This window comes from Orcinus orca, chromosome 19 (assembly GCF_937001465.1).
Source record: "Orcinus orca chromosome 19, mOrcOrc1.1, whole genome shotgun sequence".
Lineage (NCBI taxonomy): Eukaryota > Metazoa > Chordata > Mammalia > Artiodactyla > Delphinidae > Orcinus > Orcinus orca.
In genome coordinates this window covers 30116356-30142033 of record NC_064577.1, presented here as the reverse complement: position 1 = coordinate 30142033, position 25678 = coordinate 30116356, and the positions used below count along the sequence as shown (strand labels likewise).

At 55.3% G+C, this 25678-nt stretch overlaps 1 protein-coding gene across 9 annotated transcripts in view; it reads right to left on the bottom strand.

The window, feature by feature from the left end:
* Positions 1–25678, bottom strand: part of SEPTIN9 (septin 9) — a 165826-nt gene that overhangs the window by 11458 nt on the left and 128690 nt on the right. For 6 of the 9 annotated variants that reach the window (XM_049701549.1, XM_033438593.2, XM_049701550.1 and 3 more), the window contains one exon: positions 2101–2292. In XM_049701549.1, coding sequence (XP_049557506.1) covers positions 2101–2292 — 192 coding nt within the window. Of the gene's footprint in view, positions 1–2100; positions 2293–3827; positions 3937–20178; positions 20314–25444; positions 25467–25678 lie in introns of those variants that run through there. The other 3 variants (XM_049701552.1, XM_049701551.1, XM_033438595.2) reach the window with 3 other exon arrangements.

Below are 25678 nucleotides of genomic sequence, written 5' to 3'. Positions count from 1 at the left end.
GGGACCTCAGGATGGAGGGTCTGCATCCCCCAGGGCCGGGCTGCCCACACTGTGGGGCTCCAGTCCAAAGCCCTGGGGGCCGGGCTCCCCGCCTCCCAGGATCATCTCGGTTGAAGAGTTGGCACACTCAGGACACACAGCCTGCAGCCACGTGACCGCCAGGCTCCGTAAAAGGCCACTGCTGCAGTTCTTCCTGGCACAGGAGGCCTGACCGGGCCCCTGGACGCTGGGCAGCTCTGCCTCACTGCCAAGGGCAGGGACAGCGCTGACCAGTGCCCACATCAACACACCTGGCAGCTGAGGGGCCGAGGGGCCAGTGAGCCCCTGGGGCATCAGCCGCCCCCCGGTGTGGCCCCAGCAGCGATTCTGGCCTGGCTGTGAGCCCAAACCTCACGTCACCCACAGTCCCCTCCTACAGAAAGAGGGACGAGGGCAGAGGGCACAACAGGGAGGGGACCTGGACTCAGTCGTGACTGGAAGGCCCCCCCTCCTGCTCTAAATCACCCTGAACCTAGGGTCCGCCTCGCTGCTGCTGCCCCACGTCTCGCCCACGCAGCCCTCGCTGTGCGCCAGGCACTGTCCTAAGAGCGGCAGTTTAACCCTCACAAGCAGGTGCTGTCATTAGCCCATCAGACAGATGAGAAAAACTAAGGCCAAGTCCAGAATGAGGATTAGAAGCAGCAGTCCAGCCCCAGGGCCCCCGCCAGGACCTTCCACATCGGGGGTTAATAGCGGCAATGGCCACTGACGCTTATAAGATGCCTACTACGCACCGGGCACACACATGCACGCACACGTGCACACGCATGCACGCACCCGCGTGCACACGCATGCACGCACCCGCGTGCACACAGGCTCACACACTCCAGACTGGCAGCCCCATCACTTTGCCTCTGCGCTGAGCTGGCCTTAGGCCATGGTAACCGAAGTTATTTTTTAAAATTAAATCACACTGATTTTCCAACTTTGATAACCTTTCAAGGAAAAGTGTGAATCCCCCAGAGGGTGGCGTCGGGAATCCCTGGCCTGAGCTCTTTACCAGCCCGAGGACTGGCCCTCCTCCTCAACCATCTCCCCTTCTGCCCGATGGTTTTGTGTCCCCACCAAGCTCAGGCCAGGGGCTACATCCAATATTCCAGCCACGGCCCCTGACACCTGGGAGATGCCAACCAGGATATTATAAAGTTTATCCTGTAATTATTATTTTTATTACCACCATCCTCATAATTGCTTCTGAAATCTTCTTGAATGCCCATGACCATGCCAGGGACCGAACACATTCTCCCATGTGCCCCTCCTGGCCCTTGGGGGCCAGGACTATCCCATTTTATGGATGAGGAAACTGAGGCTGAGACAAACCCCAGGGAAGTCTGGGCAAGCATCAGGCAGCTCAGCAGGGGCAAGGCTGGGATTCTCCCCCTGTCTGCAGACCCCCCCACAGGCGCCCTTCCACCCTGGCTGCATCTTCTGCGGGGGCAATGCTGTGGGAAGGAGGGAGGAGCCATGGAGCCCGGATTGTGAGCTGAATGACCTCATCATGCCCACCTGTAAAATGGGCGCTCCCTTCACAGGGTTACTGTGAAGACTGAACAGGACCTGAGAGTCTTCGGGAACAAGGGCTGCCCACTGTTCCCCCAGCCTAGCCCCCTAACCCTGTCTGGGCCGGGCTGATCAATGACCACCCCCTCCCCGTGACCATCCATCCAGCTCTGCAGAGGCCGCAGGGGACCCTCCAGCCAGGCCTGCTGGGTGCGGGGGTCACAGCCCACCCAGGGCTTGAGCCACAGCGATGGGGATGCCTCAGCAGAAGGTAAAAGCAGAAGGTGGAGGCCACTGGTCAGAGAGCTGTCGTCTCCTGAGCCCCTGCCCGGCCCGGGGCCGAGCTGTCTCCGGGGTTCTTAACGTAATGGGCAGAGGCCCTGCTGAGGAGCTGATGGAGGCTGAGACCCTCCTGGCGGGCACGCGTACACACACACAACGCCACTCGCAATCTGTCCTGCAGGCCAGGTCTGTCACCCCCGTTTTACAAGAGAAGATGCCCCGGAGCCTGTGTGGCTGGCCCGGGGGCAGGCTGAGCAGTGGTGGGGACCGGGGACTCACCGACCACCATGATGTTGAACTCGAAGCCCTGCTTCATGGCCTTCCTGCGCATCTGCTCCAGGATAGAGTCGATCCCCACGTAGCCGAAGTCCACGGGGGCCTTCTCATTCCTCTGCGCGGGCGGCTGCTTGAGCCCGGCGTCTCTGGGGGTGTCGGCCATGTCGCCAACGCTGCCGGGAGCTGCCTCGGTGGCTGCGGGACGACGAGCGGGCGCGTTAGGGGGTCACGGGGGGCACGTGCAGGTGTCTTCTAAGCCCCCACGTCCTCAGGCGGGGAAACTGAGGCTCAGCTGCCCGGGAGACCCCTGAGAAATGCCCCGGAGCTGGAGCCGGAGGCCCAGGTTGTCCTGCAGCCACTCAGCTTGGCCCACAGAGCCTCACTCCAGATCTGAAGCCGCCAGCCCTGCCTAGGCTGGGGCCCTCCCCTCCAGGGCAGGGCTGACCCCTGAACCCTCCTCTATCTCACCTGAGCTGCACCCAGGAGAACTAGCCTGCGCACGGCGGGGAGCGCTCTTTGCCCCTCACCCTCCTGCCCTGCCCGGGGCACCCAGGTGGGCCCCCCCCATCTCCTTCACCTTTGGCCCCAACACCTGCTGCAGCCTGACGGCCGAAGGGGCCCTGGGGGTCAAACAGCCAGTGTTTGGGTGAACCCATGAGCCAGGACAAAGGAGAGGACAGCCCTCTGAAGGAAGGTTGGAGGGGGCTGGCACTGGCTCAGTCCCAGGTACCAGCCAATAGCCCTGGAGCGGCAGGAGTGCTGGGACGAGGGGCGTTCTTTTGAGGCAGGAGGGCCTGGATGCAGTGCTAGCTCCTCCAGGCCCAGCGTTCCTGGGAGATGGCAGGAAGGAGAGGGCCCCCGGGCAGCACCTGGGGGCACTGCCCCCCGCCTCCCCCCTCCTGGGACTGGATCCAGGTGGCCGTCTTCTCTCTGGCCGCCCAGCACCTGTGGGCCTCACACCCACAGGCCAGGAGGAGGTTTTGCTTTCATGTCTGCTGACGAGCTGAGCTGCTCGAAATACCTCAAGCTTCTGCGGTCTACAGGTTAGAGCCTTCCTCCTTTCCTCCCGTGCTGCCCTCAAGAATCCACATGCCCAGGCTGGAGGTCTGGGGGTGGGGGGATGCCCCCCAGAAGCCCCCCAGTCGGGACCTGAGGTGCACCCAGCCAGCAGGGCTGGTCAGGGCGCTCAGGACGGTGCAGGGTCCCCACCAGGGTCCGGCTGGAGCACTTTGGCCGCGTCCCACTGAGTCCCCGACGTGGCACATGCCCAGGCCACACCCTCCCCGGCTGGCCCCCCAGCTCCCCTTCCCTGCCCCCTTGGGTCCAAGCTCTTCCCACTAAGAAGCATTTTCGGCTTCATCCTACCTGCCAGGAAGGATCACCGTCTCTCCTCCTGGGGCACCCTGAGCTCACGGGAAGCGACCACACAGCGAGTCCAGATGCCTCCCCTGGCCCCGCGAGCCCCTCCCGCCAGCCCTTGGGGAGAGGCTGTCGGTTCCCTGGGCATCGGCTCCGGGTGCCCCATGCTCCAGGGGGCGTGCCCCACCGCCAGGGTGGGCAAGCAGCCTTCCCAAACAACGTGCCCTCCTGCCCACCCCCTCTGACCCTGCCCCAGGAAGCAGCAGGACACAGGTCACCAGATCAGGAAGGTCACTGCTGGGCTTTCAGATAAACTGCCTTTCCACTTCCCGGGGAAAAAAACGGACTCTACCCCGTCCCCAGGCTCGCACCTCTGCAGCCACATCTGTCTTCAGGAGCCGAGATGGGGGCCAGCACCCTCTCCTCCCACGCCGAGGCCCAGGCCAGTAAGACAGGAAGGATGATGGGCACCGTTTGCTTACAAATCCGAGAAATTGGGGTGTTGCTGGTTCATCCTCAAGTCAGCCAGTAACTTCCCCATCTCCTCTGCCCTTGACCAAGCACAGCCATTCCTGCTTCCCACAATGGGGGTGCTGAGCAAGGAACATAACGCAGATAAAAGCGCCAGGGGTTGCCAGGGGCGCATGCATCTCTCCTAACAACAGGCTGATGCTTGAGGCTTCGGTTCCAGGTCCACCCCCACCACCGCCCTAGGCCAGGGAAAGGCGAAGGGCCCAGGGGGTGTTCGACCGCCATTCGCGGGCCTCCTCCCTGCATGGCCTGGAAGGCCTGTGCCTCTGTTCCCTCTTCAGAAACACTCTGCCCCGGGCTCCGGCATCTTTAAATAAACAAAGACCAGAGCTGCATCTGGCCTGAACGTGTGGCTTTGGGGCTGTTTCCTGGAGACAGACGTGGGGCCTTGTCTTTCAGGACGGCAGTTCAGCCCTGCCCCACGTGACCGAAAATTGCTTCCATCTGTCTGCGGGTCTGGGAGCCATTCTGCCCGGGACTGGGCCAGCCCCCCACCCCACCCCTACATCTCCCTCCATCCCTCACCCCCTCCCGAGCAGCACAGGGGGTGGGGTGGGGGGCGTCCCCTGAACCCCCTCACTTCCCTCCACGGGCCCTGGGAGCAGCAGAGCGAGAGAGACTCCAGCCGGCCCCTCCACAGGCACCAACAACCACTGCAGAAACTCAAACCAAAGCAAACATCCTGCCCACCAGGGCCCTGCTTGAGAAATAATCATAAAAACATGACAAGCACCGTCCCTCCCGCTGAGGGAAAGGCCTGGCCTTTTGCACAGGTGAGGGTACATTCCTGCAAGGTCCCTCCTCCTCTGGGAGGCCCCCTGGTGGGCAACCCCAATTGTGCCCACCCAGATGGCCCACAGACACGGGACCCTCCCTCTATGGCCACCCAGCCAGGAGGCTTTGGGGTCTGCGGGCGAGACTAGAGGCCCTGGCAGGCCAGCTCGCCCAGAGACGCTGTCTGCGTGCGACCCCTTGCAGGCCCCCGGGGCTCCAGCCGGCTGGATGGGACGGCGGAGACCGGCGACTCCAGTACCATCCAGTGTGGCAGCCACGTGTGACTTTTCAAAAATTGTGATAAAATGTACATAACACAACACGTACCATCTTAACCAATTTTAAGTGTGCAGATCAGGAGTGTTGCAAAACTGAAACTGTCCTCATTAAGCACGAAGCCCCCAGTCCCCATCTACCTTCTGTCTCTGTGAGTTTAACTACTCTGGGCGGCCCACGTTAAGTGGAGTCACACAGTATCTGTCTTTTTGCGGCTGGCTTGTCTCACTGAGCTTAATGCCCTCAAGGTTCATCCATGTTGTAGCGCGTGTCAGGATTTCCCTCCTTTTGAAGGCTGCGTAATATTCCACTGTGTGGCTGGACCACAGTTTGCTTCCCCATTCATTCCTTGATGAATACTCGGGTTGCTTCTGTGTTTCAGCTCCTGTGAGTAGTGCTGCTGGGAACGTGGGTGTCCAAATATCTCCTCGAGACCCTGCTTTCAAACCTTTCGGGTGTAAACCCAGAAGTGGGATTGCTGGGTCAAATGGTAATCGTATGTTTAATTTTTTGGAGAATCACCAACTGTTTTCACATGTGACTGGCATGCTTGAAATGCACCTGGTCCAACGGAGGATCACAATTTTTTATTTAATTTTAATTAATTTCAAATAAAGAATGACACAGGGCATATGGCAACTATACTGGACAGCACAGAATTCTTGTCCAACCTACTCATTTTACAAATGAGGAAACTGAGGTCCCCAGAGTGATGTTTTTCTGAAATGCATTGGAAGCGGTCTGGCCAACCTGAGACCTTCACTGAATTTAATCGGCCCTGTAACTTCACATTCACTCCTGCGATATCTGATTAACATCCATGTCCCCCCACAGACCGTGAGCTCCAGTGACTGTGGCAGTGATATGTATGGACCCCCACTGAGCCTCCAGAGACCTACAAGGAGGGGACACTCAACCAATACTCCTGAATGAATGGGGTCTTAGGAGTCTCCCCTCAGCGTGGGGTGGGGAGCACAGGGAGGAGGGCTGTGCTGCCCCAGGCTGCCTGCAGACCCTCCACGAAGGCCAGACACCACCTCCTGACCCGCCCCCCAGACCTGTGTCCAATCCACCTCCTCCAGCGAGCTGCCTGCGGCTGAGGCCTCACCCTCTTCCCCATGGCCCTGTTATCTGTTTTTGTTTCACACCCAAACTTCATCAAATGCTATTAATAGGAAAGGGAAGTTCTTACCAGAAAAATAAGAGGTTTCACATTTATGTCCAAGGTGACTCTCACTTCAGGCAAGTAGAGCAAGAGGGAGCCCTGGTCTTTAAATGTGGAAAACTCACGCTCAGAGAAGTTAAGTAACTTATCCAAGGTCACACAGTACGAGCTGCTGCTACTTTTCACTGCTCCTACTTGGAGCCACACTCTGAGGAGGAAATGTAGGTTTGTGGTGGGGGTGGTGACCCCTGGGGCAGCCTCACCCCTGCTCCACCGGGTCGGCCACTCTGGGTCAGTTGCTCTCTCCCCAGGCTCCCAGGCCCAGGGCAACATCCCTGCCCACCACAGCACCACCCTCCTCTGGGGAAGAAAAGCCCAAGTGACCACCTGGGGTCGGGGTGTGTGTGGTGACCTTAACACGCCAGTTTACGCCTTCCCTCCACTTCCTAATCACTTTCTTTACCACAGTAACAGACACAACGTACAACCTTGACCATTCTGACCATGTTAAGTATTTGAGTCCGCGTCATTAAATACATTCAGGATGGCATGTAACCACCACCACTACCCACCTCCAAACGCCTTCATCATCCTGGACAGCAGCTCTGAGCCCATCAAACACTAACTCCCCCCTCCCCCTAGAGCCTCTGTTCTACGTTCTGTCTCTGTGAATCAGGCTCCACTAGGAACCTCATAAAAGTGGAGTCATGCTGTATTTGTCCTTTCGTGTCGGGCTTCTTTCACTGAGCATAATGTCCTCGAGGTTCCTCCCTGTTGCAGCCTGTGTCACAATTTCGTTCCTTTTTATGTCGGAATAGTACTTCATTGTTTATCCATTCATCCGTCCATAGACGCTTAAGTGGTTTTCACCTTTTGACTATGATGCATGATACTGCTATGAACATGGGTGGACATGTGTCTGAGTCCCTGCTTTCAATTTTTCTGGTATCCAGCTTAATTATTAACAGAACCCAGGTGGTGCTCAGAAAGGCTGCAGTTTGGACAATAGGCGACACGGTCATCCCGCAGTCAAAGTGAGGTGCAGCGCCCCCCTGAAGGCTTCGAGGCCAGGAACCAGGGGCCTCAGGTTCTCGTCCTGGCCCCACGTGGTCCTTTGCAGGTCCCTCCAGCCTGCCCTGCACTCCCCCCCAGCTCCTACCCCACAATCTCCTCAAACCCGAGGCCATGGCTCGCTCAGCGGTACCCCCAATCCTAGCCCAGGGAGTGGCAAAAAGTAGCTTTTCGAGAAATACCTAAAAGGTCCACCCACAGAGGAAAGGATAAACACAATGTGGTAAATCCACACAATGGAACATGAGTCATAAAAAGCACTGACGTAATTAGAGAAATGCAAACCCAAACTGCAATGAGGTATCACCTTACACCGGTCAGAATGGCCGTCACCAAAAAATCTACAAATAAATGCTGGAGAGGGTGTGGAGAAAAGGGAACCCTCCTACACTGTTGGAGGGTTTATCAATGTAAATTGCTAGAGCCACTATGGAGAACAGTATGGAGGTTCCTTAAAAAACTAAAAACAGAACTACCATATGACCCAGCAATCCCACTACTGGGCATATACCCTGAGAAAACCATAACTCAAAAAGAGTCATGTACCACAATGTTCACTGCGGCACTATTTACAATAGCCAGGACATGGAAGCAACCTAAGTGTCCATCGACAGAGGAATGGATAAAGAAGATGTGGCACATATATACAATGGAATATTACTCAGCCATAAAAAGAAATGAAATTGAGTTATTTGTAGTGAGGTGGATGGACCTAGAATCTGTCATACAGAGTGAAGTAAGTCAGAAAGAGAAAAACAAATACTGTATGCTAACACATATATATGGAATCTAAAAAAAAAAAAAAAAAAAAAAAAGGTTCTGAAGAACCCAGGGGCAGGACAGGAATAAAGACGCAAATGGACTTAAGGACATGGGGAGGGGGAAGGGTAAACTGTGACAAAGTGAGAGAGTGGCATTGACATATATACACTACCAAATGTAAAACAGATGGCTAGTGGGAAGCAGCCGCATAGCACAGGGAGATCAGCTCGGTGCTTTGTGACCACCTAGAGGGGTGGGATAAGGAGGGTGGGAGGGAGACGCAAGAGGGAGGAGATATGGGGATATATGTATATGTATAGCTGATTCACTTTGTTATACAGCAGAAACTAACACACCATTGTAAAGCAATTATACTCCAATAAAGATGTTAAAAAAAGCACACTGATGTCTTAGATGAATGAATAAAGGATACGTGGCATATGTATACAATGGAATACTACTCAGCCATAAGAAAAGAATGAAATAATGCCATTTGCAGGAACGTGGATGGACCTAGAGATTATCACACTAAGTGAAGTAAGTCAGACTAAGACAAATATCATGATATCACTTTTATGTGGAATCTAAAAAAATGATACAATGAACTAACTTATTTACAAAAAAGAAACAGACTCATAGACATAGAAAACAAATTTATGGTTACCAAAGGGGAAAGGGTGGGGGAGGGAAGCAGGGATAAATTAGGAGTTTGGGATTAGCAGATACAAACTGCTAATAAATAAAATAGATAAACAACAAGGTCATACCTTAGAGCACAGGGAACTCTATTTGATACCCTGTAATAAAGTAAAATGGAAAAGAATCTGAAAAAGAACGTATATATATGCTAAAGAATATATTTATGTAAAAACTGAATCCCTCTGCTGTACACCAGAAACGAACACAACATTGTAAACTAAACATACTCCAAAAAAAAAAAAAATTAAAACAAAAAAGCACTGATGTCCTGACAGGCTACAGCAGATGAACCTTGAAAACGTTACGCACGATGAAAGAAGCCAGACGTGAGAGGCCACATACGGTATGAGTCCATTTAAATGAAATGTCCAGAAGAGACAGAGAGCGGATGCGTGGCTGCCGGGGGCTGCGCCATGATGCCTGTGGGATTTCCTTTTGGGTGATGAACACGCTCTGGAACTAGGTAACGATGACGGCTTTTCAACGTTGTGAAGAAGCGCCACGGACGCACACGCTCAATGGGTGAATTGCATGGGGTGGGGATTATATCTCAATGAGCTGTTACGTTACGACAAAAACGAAGACGCTGCTGGTAGAGATGGATTGAAAAGAACCCACTGTGCCCATGAGTGCCCACCAGCCAGCGGTACGACTGGAGGACAGCTGAGGCCCAGACGCCCCCACTCAGGCCTGAGGTCGTTGCGCACCCCCCGTGCTGTCCGGCCGTGGAAGTAGCCCGTCATCTCCCAGCAAGGACGTCCAGACCAGCCAGAGGAAACCCTGGCGCTTTCTCTCCGCAGGCCGCCATTTGGAGCCCAGGCCCGCGTCCCTGGTGGGGAGCCCTTGTCCCCACAGGCTGGTGGCAGCCGGTCCCGCCGCTGATGGGGCTGCCCACCCCTCGCCCTCTCCTTCCCCACAGGGGCCTGCTGGGCCGCCTGTTCTAGGAGTTGACGGTGGGGGGCTGTAAGTCACCAGTGCCCGCTTCGGACTTCTGCTCCAAGGGAGAAATTCTCCCCCTGCCCCCAGGGCTGGGATCGCTGTCTGCGGCTCGCCGGGACCGGGGCGGTGGGACACACGTCTGGCTGGGAGGTACCGCCCAGAGAGGAGCCTGCTCCCAGGTGCAACGCCTCACAGGGGGGTTCACACTTCATCGCAGCCCCAAGGCGGCCGTGGGAGGGGGCTCGGCATGGCAGGCTTGCAACACCCAGGGGTCACCCTTCTCCACCCGCCCCCTCCCCGTTCGTCCTGCTGCTTGTCCTGCGGCCCAGAAACGTCCCCACAGGTTCCATCCTCCTCGAGCATCGGCCCCATCTGCCCAGTGCAGAGGTGGCTCTATGGGAGCAAAAGGGCCCCTGGGCCGCCCAGCCAGAAGGGGCAGCCACGTGGTACCCATGTCACAGGCAGGGACACAGCCCAGGACAAAGCTCTCAGGGTAAAGCCAGCTCAGGGCTCCTGATCTCACCCCGCCCCTCCCCAGGCACACCGGCGCCAACACCCGCACAGGCCTTGCTCAATCACCGCCCACAGTGGCCGAGCCAACCTGTCTACAGACACCCACGAGGCCACCCAACAGAAGCCAGTGTCACCAGGCAGATCCAGGTGGACCCACTCAGAGGTCTGATGTTGGGGGTCCTAGGGAGCCGACCACCACGTACTCTTCCTGCAGGAAACTGTGTCTCCAGCCAGTACCCCGCCCTCAGTGAAGCCTTCCTTCCCCGTCCCACCCTCACCCAGGTGCTCCTCGCAGCCAGGCAGTCTCCCGGCTTCATCTGGCAGCTATGCACACAGCAGAGGGGCCCCCATCCCCAGCGGCCCTGGAGTCCACCCTCTGGGACCACGGGGAAGGCAGCACTGCAGGCTGAGGGGACAGTCACAGCCCCCACCAGAGCACCTGAGCCCATGGCCAGGACCAGACAGCAGATGCTCCTTGCCCCCTGCAAAGAGGCTTCTTAAAGATGGGCGTGTCCCTGATGGAGGAAGTGCCAGGGGGGACAGAGTGACCAGAGCTGCCCCTTCCTTCCCTCCCACCTCCCTGGGTGCTGCACAGGCCTGCAGGGCCCGGCCTGGCGCCCAGATTAGCTGGCCTCACTGCTCTCTTGCTGGGCCTGCGCTCCACTTTATACAGTCTCAACAATGATAACTGAACAGGGCTTCCCTGGTGGCACAGTGGTTAAGAATCTGCCTGCCAATGCAGAGGACACGGGTACAAGCCCTGGTCTGAGAAGATCCCACATGCCACGGAGCAACTGAGCCCATGCGCCACAACTACTGAGCCTGCGCTCTAGAGCCCGCGAGCCACAACTACTGAGCCTGCGTGCCACAACTACTGAAGCCTGTGAGCCTAGAGGCTGTGCTCCGCAACAAGAGAAGCCACTGCAATGAGAAGCCCGTGCACCACAACGAAGAGTAGACCCCGCTCGCCGCAACTAGAGAAAGCCCACATGCAGCAACAAAGACCTAACGCAGCCAAAAATAAATAAAAATTAAAAAAAAAAAGATAACCGAACAGTGATGTGTGTGGTTTACTTTAACCACGTGTCCCCCCCACGTAAGATGCACGAAGCCACAAACCTCAGCCATTATGCTCACTCCTGTGCTGCCACATTCGGAGCAGGGCCTGGCATGTGGCAAGTCCAAGACTAAATGTTTGCTGAGCGAACGAACGAACAAAGGAATGACGCAAATCACAACAGCCAGCGTTTGCTGGGCTTGCTCTGCACCAGGCGCTATTCTAAATGCCTTCTGCACAACAACTTCTGCACGACAACCCTATACGTCAGGTATTGTTAGTTTCCCCATTTCACAGATGAGGAAACTGAGGCCTACAGTGCTTTTATCACTTATTATGGTCACAGAGCTAGTGAATGGCAGGCAGGGTGACTCCACAGGCCAAGAAAAGGCTAAAAGAAGTATAGGTTTCCTAGAGCAAAGACCCAGAAAGTGCCAGGTGCTGGGGTAGCGCTCTGAGGCCTCAGGGCTCCAGCGCTTCCTTCCTTTGGGTGCTCTCCCCAGGAGCTGCTGGGAGGGGATCCCACCCAGCCATCTGGAAAGGCCTGTTGAGTGCATTAGCATCTTAGTCTCCATAAACTCCTGAGAAAAGGAGCCTGCAGGCCAAGCCTGGCAGGCCAAGCTCTTCAACTCCAGCCGCCAGGCTCAGCATGGGGTCCAGGATTCCAGGGCCCTCTCAGGATTACCTACAGCTCCCTCAAAACACCGGTGCTGATGAAGGCAAACCCTGGCACATCAGAGGCCCACACACCTGGTGCCCCAGCCAGAGGTTCCAGGTGGACTGATGCCAAGCACATATCAAAATGTCCATCCTCATCCTAAACCTCCACCTCCACGAGGCCCCAGCTAGAACTGACAAAACCCCCAGGGGCCTCAAAGATGACTCCCCACTTCTCGTACAAGTGACTAAGTTGACGGAGACGCTGTTATTAACCAGCTCAGGAAATGTGGGTGAACGAAAGAGAACAGGACAGCGATGGGTCTGGAAACCAGACACATGTACAGGGCGGGTAGACCTTGGAGAAGAAACTGCCCTGGAGAAGATGTCAAAGATATGGCTATAATAACAATCTTGAGAAAGAAGAGCAGAGCTGGAGGAATCACACTCCCTGACTTCAGACTATACTACAAAGCTACAGTCATCAAAGCAGTACCATACTGGCATAAAAACAGACACATAGATCAATGGAACAGAATAGAGAGCCCAGAAATAAACCCACACACTTATGGTCAATTAATCTACAACAAAGGAGGCAAGAATATACAATGGGGTATAGAGTCTCTTCAATAAGTGGTGCTGGGAAAACTGGACAGCTACATGTAAAAGAATGAAATTGGAATATTCTCTCACACCATATACAGAAATGACTCAAAATGGATTAAGGGCCTAAAAGACCGGAAACCATAAAAGTCCTAGAGGAAAACATAGGCCAAACATTCTTTGACATAAATGGTAGCAATGTTTTTCTGGATTCGTCTCCTAAAGTAAAGGAAATAAAGCAAAAGTAAACAAATGAGACCTAATTAAACTTAAAAGCTTTTGCACAGCAAAGGAAAAAAAAATGAAAAGATAATCTACTGAATGGGAGAAAATATTTACAAATGATAATGACATATAAGGGATTAATATCCAACATATACAAACAGCTCATACAATTCAACATTTAAAAAAAAACCTGATTAAAAAATGGGCAGAAGAACTGAATAGACATTTTTCCAAAGAGGAAATGTAGATGGCCAACAGGCAGAGGAAAAGATGCTCACCATCACTAATCATCAGGGAAATGCAAATCAAAACCACAGTGAGATACCATCTCACACCTGTCAGAATGGCTATCATCAAGAGGAACACAAATAACGAATGTTGGCGAGGATGTGGACAAAAAGGAACGCTTATACACTGTTCATGGGAATGTAAACTGGTGCAGCCACTGTGGAAAACAGTGTGGACGTTTCTTGAAAAACTAAAAATAGAACTATCATATGACCCAGCAATTCCACTCCTGGGTGTATATCTGAAAAAAATCAAAAACACTAATTCAAAAAGATACATGCACCCCAGTGTTCATAGCAGCACTATTTACAACTGCCAAGACATGGAAGCAACCTAAATGTCCATTAACAAATGAATGGATAAAGAAGATGTGGTGCATATGTATGTGTGTGTACACACACACACACACACACACACACACACACAAAATGGAATACGACTCAGTCACGAAAAAGAACGAAATGTTGCCATTTGCAACAACGTGGATGGACTCGGAGGGCATTATCTCAGTGAAATAAGCCAGACAGAGAAAGACAAACGCTGTGTGACATCAGTCATATGTGGAACCTAAGAATACAACTAACTAGTGAAAAGAACAAAAAAGCAGCAGAAACAGATACAGAGAAGAAACCAGTGGTTACCAGTGGGGAGAAGGAAGGGGGAGGGACAAGATAGGGGTAGGGGATTAAGAGGTACAAACTCTTACATATAAAATAAGCTACAAGGACATATTGTACAACACAGGGAATATAGCCAATATTTTATAACTATAAATGGAGCATAACCTTTAAAAACTGAATCACTATATTGTACACCTGTAATTTATATAATATTGTACATCAACAGTACTTCAATTTTTAAAAATGGCTATAAACGATAATGGTTGAAAAAGATCCTGGGGTCCTGGTGGACCAGGACCACAACAATGATTCATTCAACAAATATTTATTGAGTACCTATTACTTAGTAACAAACAAAAAGAAAACACTATAGGCTTAAAATCAGTCTGAATGAAAACAGTGGTGTGGCACATAGGAACATGAACTTCATTTATTCAAATGTTTATCAGCCTAAAACTTCCAGGCAGATTCACAGTAGTCCCTTACATGCAAGGAACCCAGTCTGGCACAGCAATTCAGGACTTTTGTGTATGTATCACAAACCTGTTTTAGAAGCTGTTGAAAGGTAAGGACACTCTCCCTAAAAAAAAAAATACACATGAAGACAGACACATGCAAATAAATTTGGACAATCTGGGGGGATTCATCAAAGAACCTCTAGCTTTCTTTTATTTTATTATTTTTCTATTTTATTTTTATTTGTTTTTGGCTGCGTTGGGTCTTTGTTGCTGCAGGCGGGCTTTCTCTAGTTACGGCGAGCGGGGGCTACTCTTCATTGCGGTGGCTTCTCTTGTTGTGGAGCACGGGCTCCAGAGCACAGGCTCAGTAGTTGTGGCACACGAGCTTAGTTGCTCCGTGGCGTGTGGGACCTTCCCTGACCAAGGCACGAACCTGTGTCCCCTGCACTGGCAGGCGGATTCTTAACCACTGCGCCGCCAGGGAAGCCCACCCTAGCTTTCTTGATGAAATTAATTTGGTCTAATGAGAACTTAGAATTTAATCACATTATCTCTGAATTGAACTTCTCAACATACAAAGATGTTCTGGGTTCCATGGTGAGAGAAGGGTGAGAAAGAGTTTAAAAAAATGATCAGGGAGGGACTTCCTTGGTGGCGCAGTGGTTAAGAACCCACCTGCCAATGCAGGAGACACAGGTTCGAGCCCTGGTCCGGGAAGATCCCACATGCCACGGTGCAACTAAGCCCGTGCGCCACAACTACTAAGCCTGTGCTCCAGAGCCCGCGAGCCACAATCACTGAAGCCCACGTGCCTAGAGCCCCGGCTTGGCGACAAGAGAAGCCACCACAATGAGAAGCCCGCACACCGCAACGAAAAGTAGCCCCCGCTCGCCGCAACTAGAGAAAGCCTGCACGCAGCAATGAAGACCAATGCAGCCAAAAATAAATCAGTAAATAAATAAATAAATTTATTAAAAAAAAAAATCAGGGAATCCCGTGGCGGTCCAGTGGTTAGGACTCTGAGCTTCCACTGCAGGGGGCATGAGTTTGATCCCTGGTCAAGGAACTAAGATCCCACAAGCCACGTGCCACAGCCAAAAAAAAATATTTTTAAATAATAAAAAATTTAAAAAACGATCAAAGGCGGGAAAAGAGGCTATGAACAGCTGGTCTCCATCCCTGAGCCGGAGGAGAAAGCTGCGAGCCGGGGGTGGGGGGGGAGGGGGGGGTGGGTCAGGGATGTAAGGGGTGCCATTCTCTGCAGGGCTTTGAAACAGAATCCTTTCCCATTTACCGGATTCCGCTTTTCCTTGTGTCCCCGTTAAGCCAGCCAAGCCACTACAAACTCCCCATAAATGTCACAGGGGAACTTCCTGTTCCCTTCTAAAGATGGAAACACTGACTATAAACGACCGAATTTTGCAAATTTGTGCAGTCAGGGATCAAGGCGTGAATTTTTAAAGTGCACATGGCTCATCTAATTTGGTAACTAATTCCAAATCGAATTACACTTCACACTTTGTACAGGGCAGGAAGCGTCTCCCCGAAGTCTGATCGGTAAGCGTGAGGCCAGAAATCTGAGACTTTGCCCTCTGGCCTGAAACCCAGCTTAGAAATCGAGCACAAAGGTGAAGGCCTCTGCAGAGAAAGCCAGGGTTCTGCAAATGCAAGGGCTGCATCTCTCCCCGCTGGAGCCCCAGCTCTTTCCCAAGAGGAGACCCAACATGAAACTGCAGTTTTACGGTTTCTGTGTGAGGAGAGATTGGGTGGAAAGAGTTCCCACGACCCTGCGCCCTTTGCAGGACCTGGGAGAGGTCACGGCAGGAACAGCGCCGTCCTCACCCGATTCTATTCATTCAGGGGCCCAGGGCGCCCCAAAGTCCTGGAGGGGGGCGTTCTCCACTCTTACTGCCTGCCCCTTTCTCTCGCCAAACCCTTTGAAGCAAACTTCTTCTCTTTTGTCCAGGAAAGAATCTCAAGCAGCTCTTCATTTCTGCCAACACGGTTTCAATTGGCGTCGGTCTTTAGAGCCAGATTTGGACAGCGTCCAACTCCGAGCCCGCCCCCCTTCTGGAAGAGGCCCCTTCTGTTCTCTCATTTCCAGCCCGCCTCCCGCCTCCTCTTCCAGCAGAGCTCCTCACCGGGCTCAGCGGCCTATTGAGACATCAATCTTTGGTCAGAGCAGGCTCCAACCTGCACTCCATCCCATTCACTTCCTAAAAAGCGGCCTGCAGTGAAGGCCAGGGAAGAGGCCTCCGACTTCCTGTGTCAAGGGATTTATCTTTCGTTTCCTGTTCCACCGCCCACTCACCTCGCAGGATCAGGGAATGTGCCCCTGAGCCGCCTCCCACCCCAGGGAACCTTCCAGCGTGATGGGCCCCTGCCCCAAGGCAAACCCAGAATCTGGCCCTGGCCAGCCCGCCCACCACGTCCAAAGCGGCCGGCCACAGAGATTCCTCCGTTGATTCTTGGCAAATGCTTGCCAAGTTAAAGAGAGAAAGAAAAGATCTCCCCCCTCTGATGGGTGGAAAGTAGCCATTTGTCACAGGGTGGAATTTCCTCTTATCAGGGATGTCCCCCTGGGGGGGGGAGGGGCAGAGCATCCCTCCTCCAGCCCCCTCTGCTATCAGCAGGACTGTCAGCAGATGCACACCAGAGCTCCATGGCTGGGGAGGCTGGGGGCGCTGGGGGCTCCACCTCCCGCAACTGATGAGATCATTTAAAATAACACGAACTAGACAGGGGTCTCTGGGGTGCAACAGGGCGTCCTGCTGCCAGGGGCTAAGTAGGAAAAGAGCTTTTCCCCTCAAAGGTATCAAGCAATGCCCTTCTCCTGTGCAGATCCGTCCACTCAGGCTCCGGGATGCTGCCTAAGGTCTCCCCGGGCCCTGGTCCCTTCAGAGAGGCAGGGGCTAAAGGCAGGGCCAGGGAGGGGGACAAGCGGGGAGGGGGGAATTCCTGGGACAGGAGTGGAAGCCTGACCCATGACCCTTTAAGGAGGCAGGACACTTCGTACCACTGGCTGGAGGGTCTGGGAAAGTTGTGGGGGGGGAAGAAACGAAGGGTCAGCAGCTCTGGACCATTTAGAACGATGTCAGCCATCCAATGGCAGCCCCAGCTCCGGGCTGATGTGACCTGGGGGGAGCTGGAGTCATGTCCCCCCCGCCACCACCACCACCCCGGCCAACTCCGGGCAGCAGGTCAGGAAGTGTGCTCATGGCCTGGGAACCTGCAAGGCCCCTGACATGGCTCCCTCCGCGTGCGCTCTGCAGACAGCCCACCTGGACTGTGCCCACCTGCCTGCAGGGCTGCTCAGAGCCCTGCCTAGCGGGAAGACCCCACTGCTCCCCGCCCCGCACAACCTCGAGCCCCTGTTCTCCCAAGGGAGCCACTCAGGGGAGCGGATGCGCCAGAGCAGGCCTGTGAAATCTTAGGACACACCCTAAGGCACGACTTCAAACGCTCTCTGAGGTGAGGGTGAGGATGGATGGCCCGCCTATCCAAGCAGCCTCAGAGACACACACCTCCGCCTACCCCAGGCTCGCTCCAGAAAAAAGCAGTGTGTGTGGACAGCTGCCTGGACACCCCTTGGGAGACACGCTCATCACCCCTGAACCACTGCCCGGGGGAGAAGCTGGCTGCGGGCAGGGTGCACAGACACCCCTGAGCCCCCTGCGGGTCGGACACCAGAGCGAAGCAGGAAGGGCCCAGCTGCCGGCGGCCCGTGCGGCCCCCGCTGTGCGTGAAGCTTGGGTGCATCTCTGGGCTTGGGGCTCTGGCCAGATGGAGCCGCCCACGCTCTGAAGAGCAAACGCACAGGGGTCACCCCTCACCCCAACTCGCAGGATGCAGCCCTGACGGCCCAGCTTTTCCTCTGCTGATTCTCCTCTGTCTCTGGTTATTGGTTCCCAGCCGCCTCGCTGGCTCCTCCTCTACCTATCGCCCATCCTCTGGGCATCGAATGCCAAACTCTGTCCAGATTCATACACCAGTGCCAACCTGACCGGTCCCCTGAGTCCATCATGACTCAGCAGAGATGTCCCGCTACGGCAGGCCCCCTGCCCAGAACTGGGTACCTGTGGCCCCTGCCCTAGGGAAGTCTAGATGTCTCCCACCGAACATGCCCCAGACTGAACTCTGGACCTCGAGCCTACCCTCCCCACCCCACCCCCTCCCCTGTGAGTAATGGCATCTCCATGCATCCATTTATGACAGCTAGAAATCCAGGGGCCAGCCTTGGTCCCCCCGCCGCTTCCATCTCCCCAGATCCAATCATCCACCCCGAAGTCCTATCAATCCGAATCCAACACACATCTTGCAGGCAGTCGCCCTGCCTCCCTCCCTCCATGGCTCCCACAATCCAAACCATCGCCATCAACTACCCTCCCCCGCAGTCCATCCTCTCAAAGCACCAGGAAGGCCTGTTTAAAAGAAATTAATTGCATCATTCCCCTGGCTTGAAATCCTAACTAGTTCTCCCTGCACCTGGGAAAACACAAGATCCCGAGGCCCCAGAATCCTGGGGCTGGGATCCTGTTCCATCCCAGACTCCCTGTGTGACCCTGAGCAAGTAACTTAACCTCTCTGTGCCTCAATTTTCTTATGTGTGAGATGGGATAACAATACTTGCCTCGTAAGAGTACTATGAGGACCAAACCAGATACTTACAAAGCACAGAGAATGGTGCCTGGCGCTGTAAATGCTCTAATTTGCTAATAAAATACAAGCACATGCCCACCTCTCCAGTTTTGATATGTGCACCGTCTCCCTGGCTCCTTTCTGCGGCTCAAACAAGGTTCCTCAGAGAGGTTCTCCCCCAGCACTGCTCAGGGGGACTCCCGCTGGGTCCCGTGGTTCTCTTCCGGAGTGGCCCTGAGCACAACTTGAAATTGCAGATTTTATCCTCCTCTGCTGAACGCCTGGGTCTGTCTCCTTTGCTGCTCACAAAACCTTACACATTCGAGCGCCCAGTAAGTAAGATGTTGAATGAATGAATGAATGAATGAATGAATGAAAGGTGAGCTCACTGCCCTTTCCTCCTGCCCTCCTCTCTTCCCAGAGCATCGCAGGGCCGGCCACTGCTCCCGGGTCAATCCAGGTGGCGCCTCTCCAGCCCTGGCCCCTCCGCGAGGTTCCCGCAGTGCTGGCCTGCATCCTTTCCCATGGGCTTCCCCCTCATTCGGCTTTCAGTGTGTAGCAGCGTGTGAATGAGATGTGAACAATTTCCGGTTTCCGTCCTCCTTCTGCAGCCACAAAGCACCTCAGCGGAAGGATGGATGGACATCCTGGGACAGCTCCTGCCCATTCAGGACATTTTGCTCAGGAAACAGTCAGTGGGGGGATGGGGGCGCCCACTGGGGCGGGGAGACTGGGTGGTCCCTAATCCCTACCACCTTCCTCACCCACCCCTAACTGGGGCTTCAAGGCACGTGGGGTCTCTCCCAGAAGCTTGAGGCAGGCACGGCTGGTGTGCAGGGGGCTCAGGTCCGAACACCTGGACCCACCCCGGGCTCTGTGCTGACTCTGAAACCTCAGCCACGCTGCACCCATGCTGCAGCTGGCCTGGCCTGCCTGGCCGGGGCTTTGGCGAGCAGTGGGTCCCCTACGTGAAGTGGACAGGCTACCAGTCACTAGGTATCCGTTAATTTGCTGTCCAGCAGTTCAATGTGACGTATCACCAGCCCAAACTTAAGAGTGATTTGGCCAACTGCCAAAGGGTATTAAATCGAGACACAAGTAGGGGCCGGGCTGGGCCATCAGAGGAGGGCTGACCCTTGGGCTGGCCTGCGCACAGCACTTTACAGTTTACAGAGCGCTCAGATCTGTCCTTCCCTATCCTCGTCCTCACATCCTTCCTTAGAGTCTACATTTCCTGCTGTAATTAGCTGAGACTTTTGACATCAGACCAAAATAACAAGAGCTACAGTAACAACACGTTCTCCTACAAGTTGAGACGAGAGCTAAAGGAGGGAGCACGCCTGTCTCCAGGGCCTCCCACACTCGCTGGGACCCAGCAGGCTCTGCCCTGCCCGCAGGCAGACCCCAACCCACCCCCCGCACCCTCCGCATCCAGAGGGGACCTACTGTGGATCGAAAACGCCCGGCGTCTTCCACCAGATCGATCTGTGCCACGGTCAGCACAGAGCCGGGAGGGCCCCGAGGGTGGGAGCCTGTCCCCTCCCAGGTCTCCCCAGCCGGCGGCTCCGGGAAGGAGCCACATTCATATGGTAATTTCTGCCTGAGAACTGGTGAGAAGCAGAGGTCCCTCCAGCTGCCGGGCGGGGAGGGCCCAGAGGAGGAGGGAGGGAGCCAGGCCGCTCCGCCGCCTTCCCGAGACCCGAGACCGCCTTCCCGAGACCCGAGACCACGCCCGTGGGCCCTCTCCAGCGCGCTCCCGGGCTGCGAAGCTGAGAGTGGACACAGCGGGCGCCCAGACGTGTGCAGGGGTAGGCCTTTCCTGGATGCACTTGCGCGGTGGTTTAAAAAACAACCGACATGCATTCTCTCTACAGCTTACCTTTTCTGCGTGTGATGCACAGAACATCAGAAACGCTGCAGCATGTAGCTCCTGCAGATCTGGGAGAACTGCGGCCACCCTCACCCCCTCCTTGGATCCCAGAGGCAGCCCCCCACCCTACATTTCCACCCTCCCAGGAAGGAAACACCTCCTACCCCCCCCCACGCCCCCTCGGGGCCAAGGCTGGTGGAGAGAGGGGCAGGTCCCCCTGGGGGAGGGTACGCCAAACCCACCCACTCCTTCCATCGACCCACTTCCTCTCACACTGCGACTAGCTCACTGCTGCATGCTTCCCTGTCTCCCTGGAAGAGGACACACAAGCCTTCCATTTCCCCTTTCTGCCTTGTTCTGGGCCCCATGCAGGCAAAGGAAACTGGAAGTCAGCGACAGGCCCCAGCTGCGGACCCAACGGGCTTCTCTGCCCCCGCCCCGCCCCCCCAACTCATCCATGCATTGATTCCACGTCGATTCATCCTGTTCCACAGATCTTGGCTCTGGACTCAACAGTGAAAACAAAAGAACCCCCAGCAAATTGCACAGACACACAGATTCGAGACATGATATACAAGATGCTCACAGCCACTGGGGGTGGGGCCCGAGGGACCAACAGGGCACCCCCGACTCAGTGCTGGTGAGCCAAGCTTTCCCCAGTGACCCCAAGAGAAATGAAAACACACACCCGCACCCAAACCTGGACACCAATGCTCACTGCAGCGTGATTCTAAAGAGCTACAAAGTGGACACAGCCCCAATGCCCATCAATTGATGAATGGATAAACAGGATGGGATGCAGCCATCAAATGGAATACTATTCAGTCATAAATAGAAATGGAACATGGCCATGTTTACATATGGATGGACCCTGAAAACATTACACTAAGTGAAAGGAGCCAGACAGAAAAGGCCACCTCCTATAGGATTCCACAAAATACCTAGAATAGGCAAATTCATGGAGACAGAAAGCACATTCGTGGTTGCCAGGGGCCGGGAGCAGGGAGCTGGGAATGGAAAGCTACTGCTAATGGATCTCTTCGAGGGGTGATAAAAATATTCTGGAATTAGTGGTGATGGTTGCCTAACTTTGTGAATATACAAAAACCACTGAATTGTACACTTTAAAAGAGTGAATTTTCTGGAAAGTGAATTATTTCTCAATAAAGCTATTATCAACAACAAGAAGGCTGATGGCTGAGCTCCCCAGGGAATCAGAGCAGGGACTGTGTCCTCTGGTCCACGGCCAGCCCCCAGCACTGACCCAGCATCTGGCCTGTGAGGCGCCCCGCCCCCTTACAATTCCGCAGCCCAGGTGACTTTGGTGACTTCTATACCTGCCCAGCCTGCTCCTCAAACCACCAGTGCTCATAAGGACGTGAATTTTTAAAAAGGGCCCTCGGTGTCATGGGCTGGAACCTGTCAAGTCACAGAATGACCCGGGAGCAGGCCCCTTTTACAGACGGAAGCCGTAAACCTCACCCTGAAAGGAGGGGGAAGTGGAGATAAAAACACAGCCCATAAGCAATCAGAAAGGTTGAACTTGGCTCATCCTGAATCCCTGGGCAGGAGGGACAAGAGGGGAAAACCTCTGCTTCCCAAGACACCCACTCAGACCCCTTCCACATACCTGAACCAGTGGGGTGCAGCGGCCCCCCGGCAGCAGGACTCAGGCCCGGCACCCACCTGCGGCCCCGCCTGACCGGTCAGGGGCTGAGTCTGGTCAGCGACTTCAGCGCAGGCCCGGAGGAAATGATTGGGGGGAGCCGGAGCTGCTGCGGGGGCCGCTGCCGGATTTCCTGGGCCCTCTTGGTAGGAGCCACCCCAAATCTGCTAGAAGCCCAAGTCCTCTCCCTCCCCTTCCCAAACCCTAAGGATGCCAAACAAGCCACAACTAGAGAGAATTCAGTTCAGTCCCACTTTTACAGGGTTATTAGCACAGGCCGCAGAGGGAGACGGGCCTCTGCGTTGCTCAAGAGCAACTTTAATTATAACTTTCGCACTCGGGTCTCCGGGTGCCCCGTGGTGTGAATCAGCTCTTTACTCCCCAGCCGTCGTCGGAGAGCCCCACGAGGAGCCAGCTCAGGGGGCACCCACGGAGGGGGGTTTACCTCCCCTCCACCCACCCCACAAAACCGGAGGACCAACCCCCCCCCATCCCCAGCTCACATGCCTCCCCACAACCCGACGAACTGGCAGCAGGCTGAATGCAGAAACTAAGGTGCACACAGAGGTCTCCCGTCCTTCCCTCCGTGGCCCACGGGGGACCTGGCGCCCAAGCACAGTGGCACCCCTTCCGCTCAGGATTGTTGAGCAGGTGCCCCCAAAAGCACTGGTGGATGAACGCACGAGGGAGTGAAGGAGTGAATGGGGACAGAGGTGGCTGCTGGCGCATGGTGGAGGCGGGTCCCAGGAGCCTCGGGGAGACGGGACCAGGCCATCCAGTTTCACAGCGAGCCCTGGAGGAGGCTGGGGAGACAGGCAAGACTTTGGAAAGATGGAAAAGGACAGCTGAGGAACTTTGTGTCAGGCAAGCAGGAGGCAGGCATCTGCTGAGCGGGTGCCGTGCCGGGGTGGCCCTGCCGGAGGTGAGCGATTTGAGCAGAAGCCGCCACATCGGCCCTCCCCCCGCTGCCACCTGGACATGCAGCCCCACACCCCCCGGGTCCCCTCCTCTGCCCCGACCGCGCTCCTCACTAGCACTCGGCCCCAGAGGGTGGCCGTGGAGGCGGGGTGGACGGCAAGCGGCCAGAGACGACGGAAAGGCCCCTTCCCACCTGTCCTCAGCACCTCCCAGGCAGCAGGTGACACAGTGGAGATCCTTCTGTTTTCCCACTTTTTTAAACAGCTACACTTAAACCAAGGGCAAACAAAAGCCTCGTAAAACGTGTTCTTTTTCCCACGAGGAAAAGTCTGGGAGGATGACATTTTGTCGTGGACACCTAGGCCTTGGTCCCCACCTCTGTCACGTGGGGAGGGAGGGAGGGAGGCAGCTCCAGCAGTTGGTGACAAAGGTCGCTTCAATGAAACTCCTCGACATTAAGACTGGGGGCCCCGGGCACCTGGCCAGAGTAAACCTGGCCAGACAGCGCTGGTTGTGGGGTTTGGGGCCTGGCAGGCTGACTGCAAAGCCACCGGGGTGACCAGAGTGACATCAGCAGAGCATGCGCTTTGCAAAGTGGCCGCAGTGCCTCTGCTCCGTGCCCTCCGTCACCGCAGGGCCGGGGGCAGATGAGTGAGGCCAATAGGTGGTGCATTGCCCACCTGCTCCCCCATGGGGTCTGTGACACCCCCTCCGCCCTCTGCACCCCCTGCCCACCCTTGGCCCCCACCGACCCCCAAGCTGCAGTCAACAATGATTCTCCCTCTGACTCAACGGGGCCGCTATCCAGCGGCCGTTTGTCTCCGGGGCCCACAACTGACCCCCAGCAACGGGCAGCTCTTCCTCTGTCCCTGGCAGACAAGGAACAAAAGACTGGGATCCTGTCCTCACTCCCCTACGGCTCCCCCAGCACCAGAGCATGGGGGCAAGCCTGGGGTCATCTGGTCCAGTCCCCTGCCCCAGGAGAATGTATTCAAATCATGGAAGAAATGCTGCTCTTTGGTCCTTTATCTTTAAAAAAAAAAAAAAAGGCTCCAAGGAGAGCTTGTATGAAGAGAGCAAAACAAATGTCTGTTCTTATAAGGCCCTCTCGAGCTTGTCTCACAGAAACCACAAGAGTATTTGGACAAAAGATGAAACGCCACAACCACGCGGTGCGCACATCTATTCCGACAGCAACCGAGCAAGCACCTGGGGCGTCCAGGCCGCCACAAAGACCAAGAACACACAACCCAAGTGCACAGTCCAGGGAAAGACACACGGACAGGACGCGGACGTCCCCACCTGGTGTGGGATGTCCTCCACGCAGGAGGGAAACTCACTTTCCTGCTCCCAGGAAAGGAAAACCTTATCTGCTGTCAGAGCCCGGTGACAGGCCTGGTGACAGGCCTGGGAGATAAGATAAGCGATAAGGACCTGGGAGGCTGGAGGAGGTACGGGCACATTCCACCAGGGACACCAGCAAGGGCGCTCTTCCAATGCCATGGGAGTGACTGCCTCACTGGGCACTCAGTGCCTGGCACTCACAGAGCAGGACAGGGGCTGGCATCCCCTCTGGGGGACATGGCCCCAGAACGGGGTGCTGCACACCAGGCGCAAAGGAACAGAGGGCGGGGCACCCCAGCGGCTGGTGGACCTCCTTCCCTGTGGGGGTCAGCGTCGGTGACTGAACCCCAACCCGGAGCTTCCGAGGGCGGCCTGGGTGCTCAGGAGCTGACCTTTCACCCCACTCCCAGCTTCAGGAGAGCGACAAGAAATTTGGTGTTTCTGCTATGATCTGGCTACCAAACCCAGATTAAAGGGTTTAAAAATCGCATTTAAGCTGGAACGGCCTCCCTCCAAACCACGGCCCAGCCCCGCACCCCAGAAGGGCGGGTGGGGTGAAGCTGCCCCCACGAGCTGATCATTAACTCTGCTCTGAAGGTGGACCGGTGAGTCCAGATGAGGACAAGTGGCCACACAGGCCCCTGCAGAGTTGGAATCAAAGCTCCGTGGGCCTCTCGGGATTCAGCCCTTCTCCACAGGACACAGATAAAAAGAGAAGAGAGTGGCAGGCTTGAACCCCACCCATCCACCCACGCCCAGGGCGAGATGTTCCACCCGCCACCTCTGCCAGCCCCCAACATGGCTCCTGGTGAGCCCGCTGGGAGGTGGGCAGGTGGAGGGCTCGCCAGGTGGGGCAAGGCGCCCTCCCGGCTGTGATTAGACCTGCACCGTCGCTGGGCCCCCAGTCTGCTCACCCAGCAAGCTCGCCCTCGGAGCTGGCTGTGCCCGGCTGCCACCGCAGAAGTGCTCCTGGGAAGGCGTCAGAAGGCTCCACTGAGCTTCTGAGAACACGTCCCTACCTGTCCCAGGAGCCAGGCTGGCACGCAGTGAACAAATCAAAGCCCGGTGCTGGAAGGCAGAAGTCTGGGAAGAGCGTCCCGGCCAAGGGTTATGAGTTCCGCTGGAGTCACCTTCCCCGAGACTCCCCT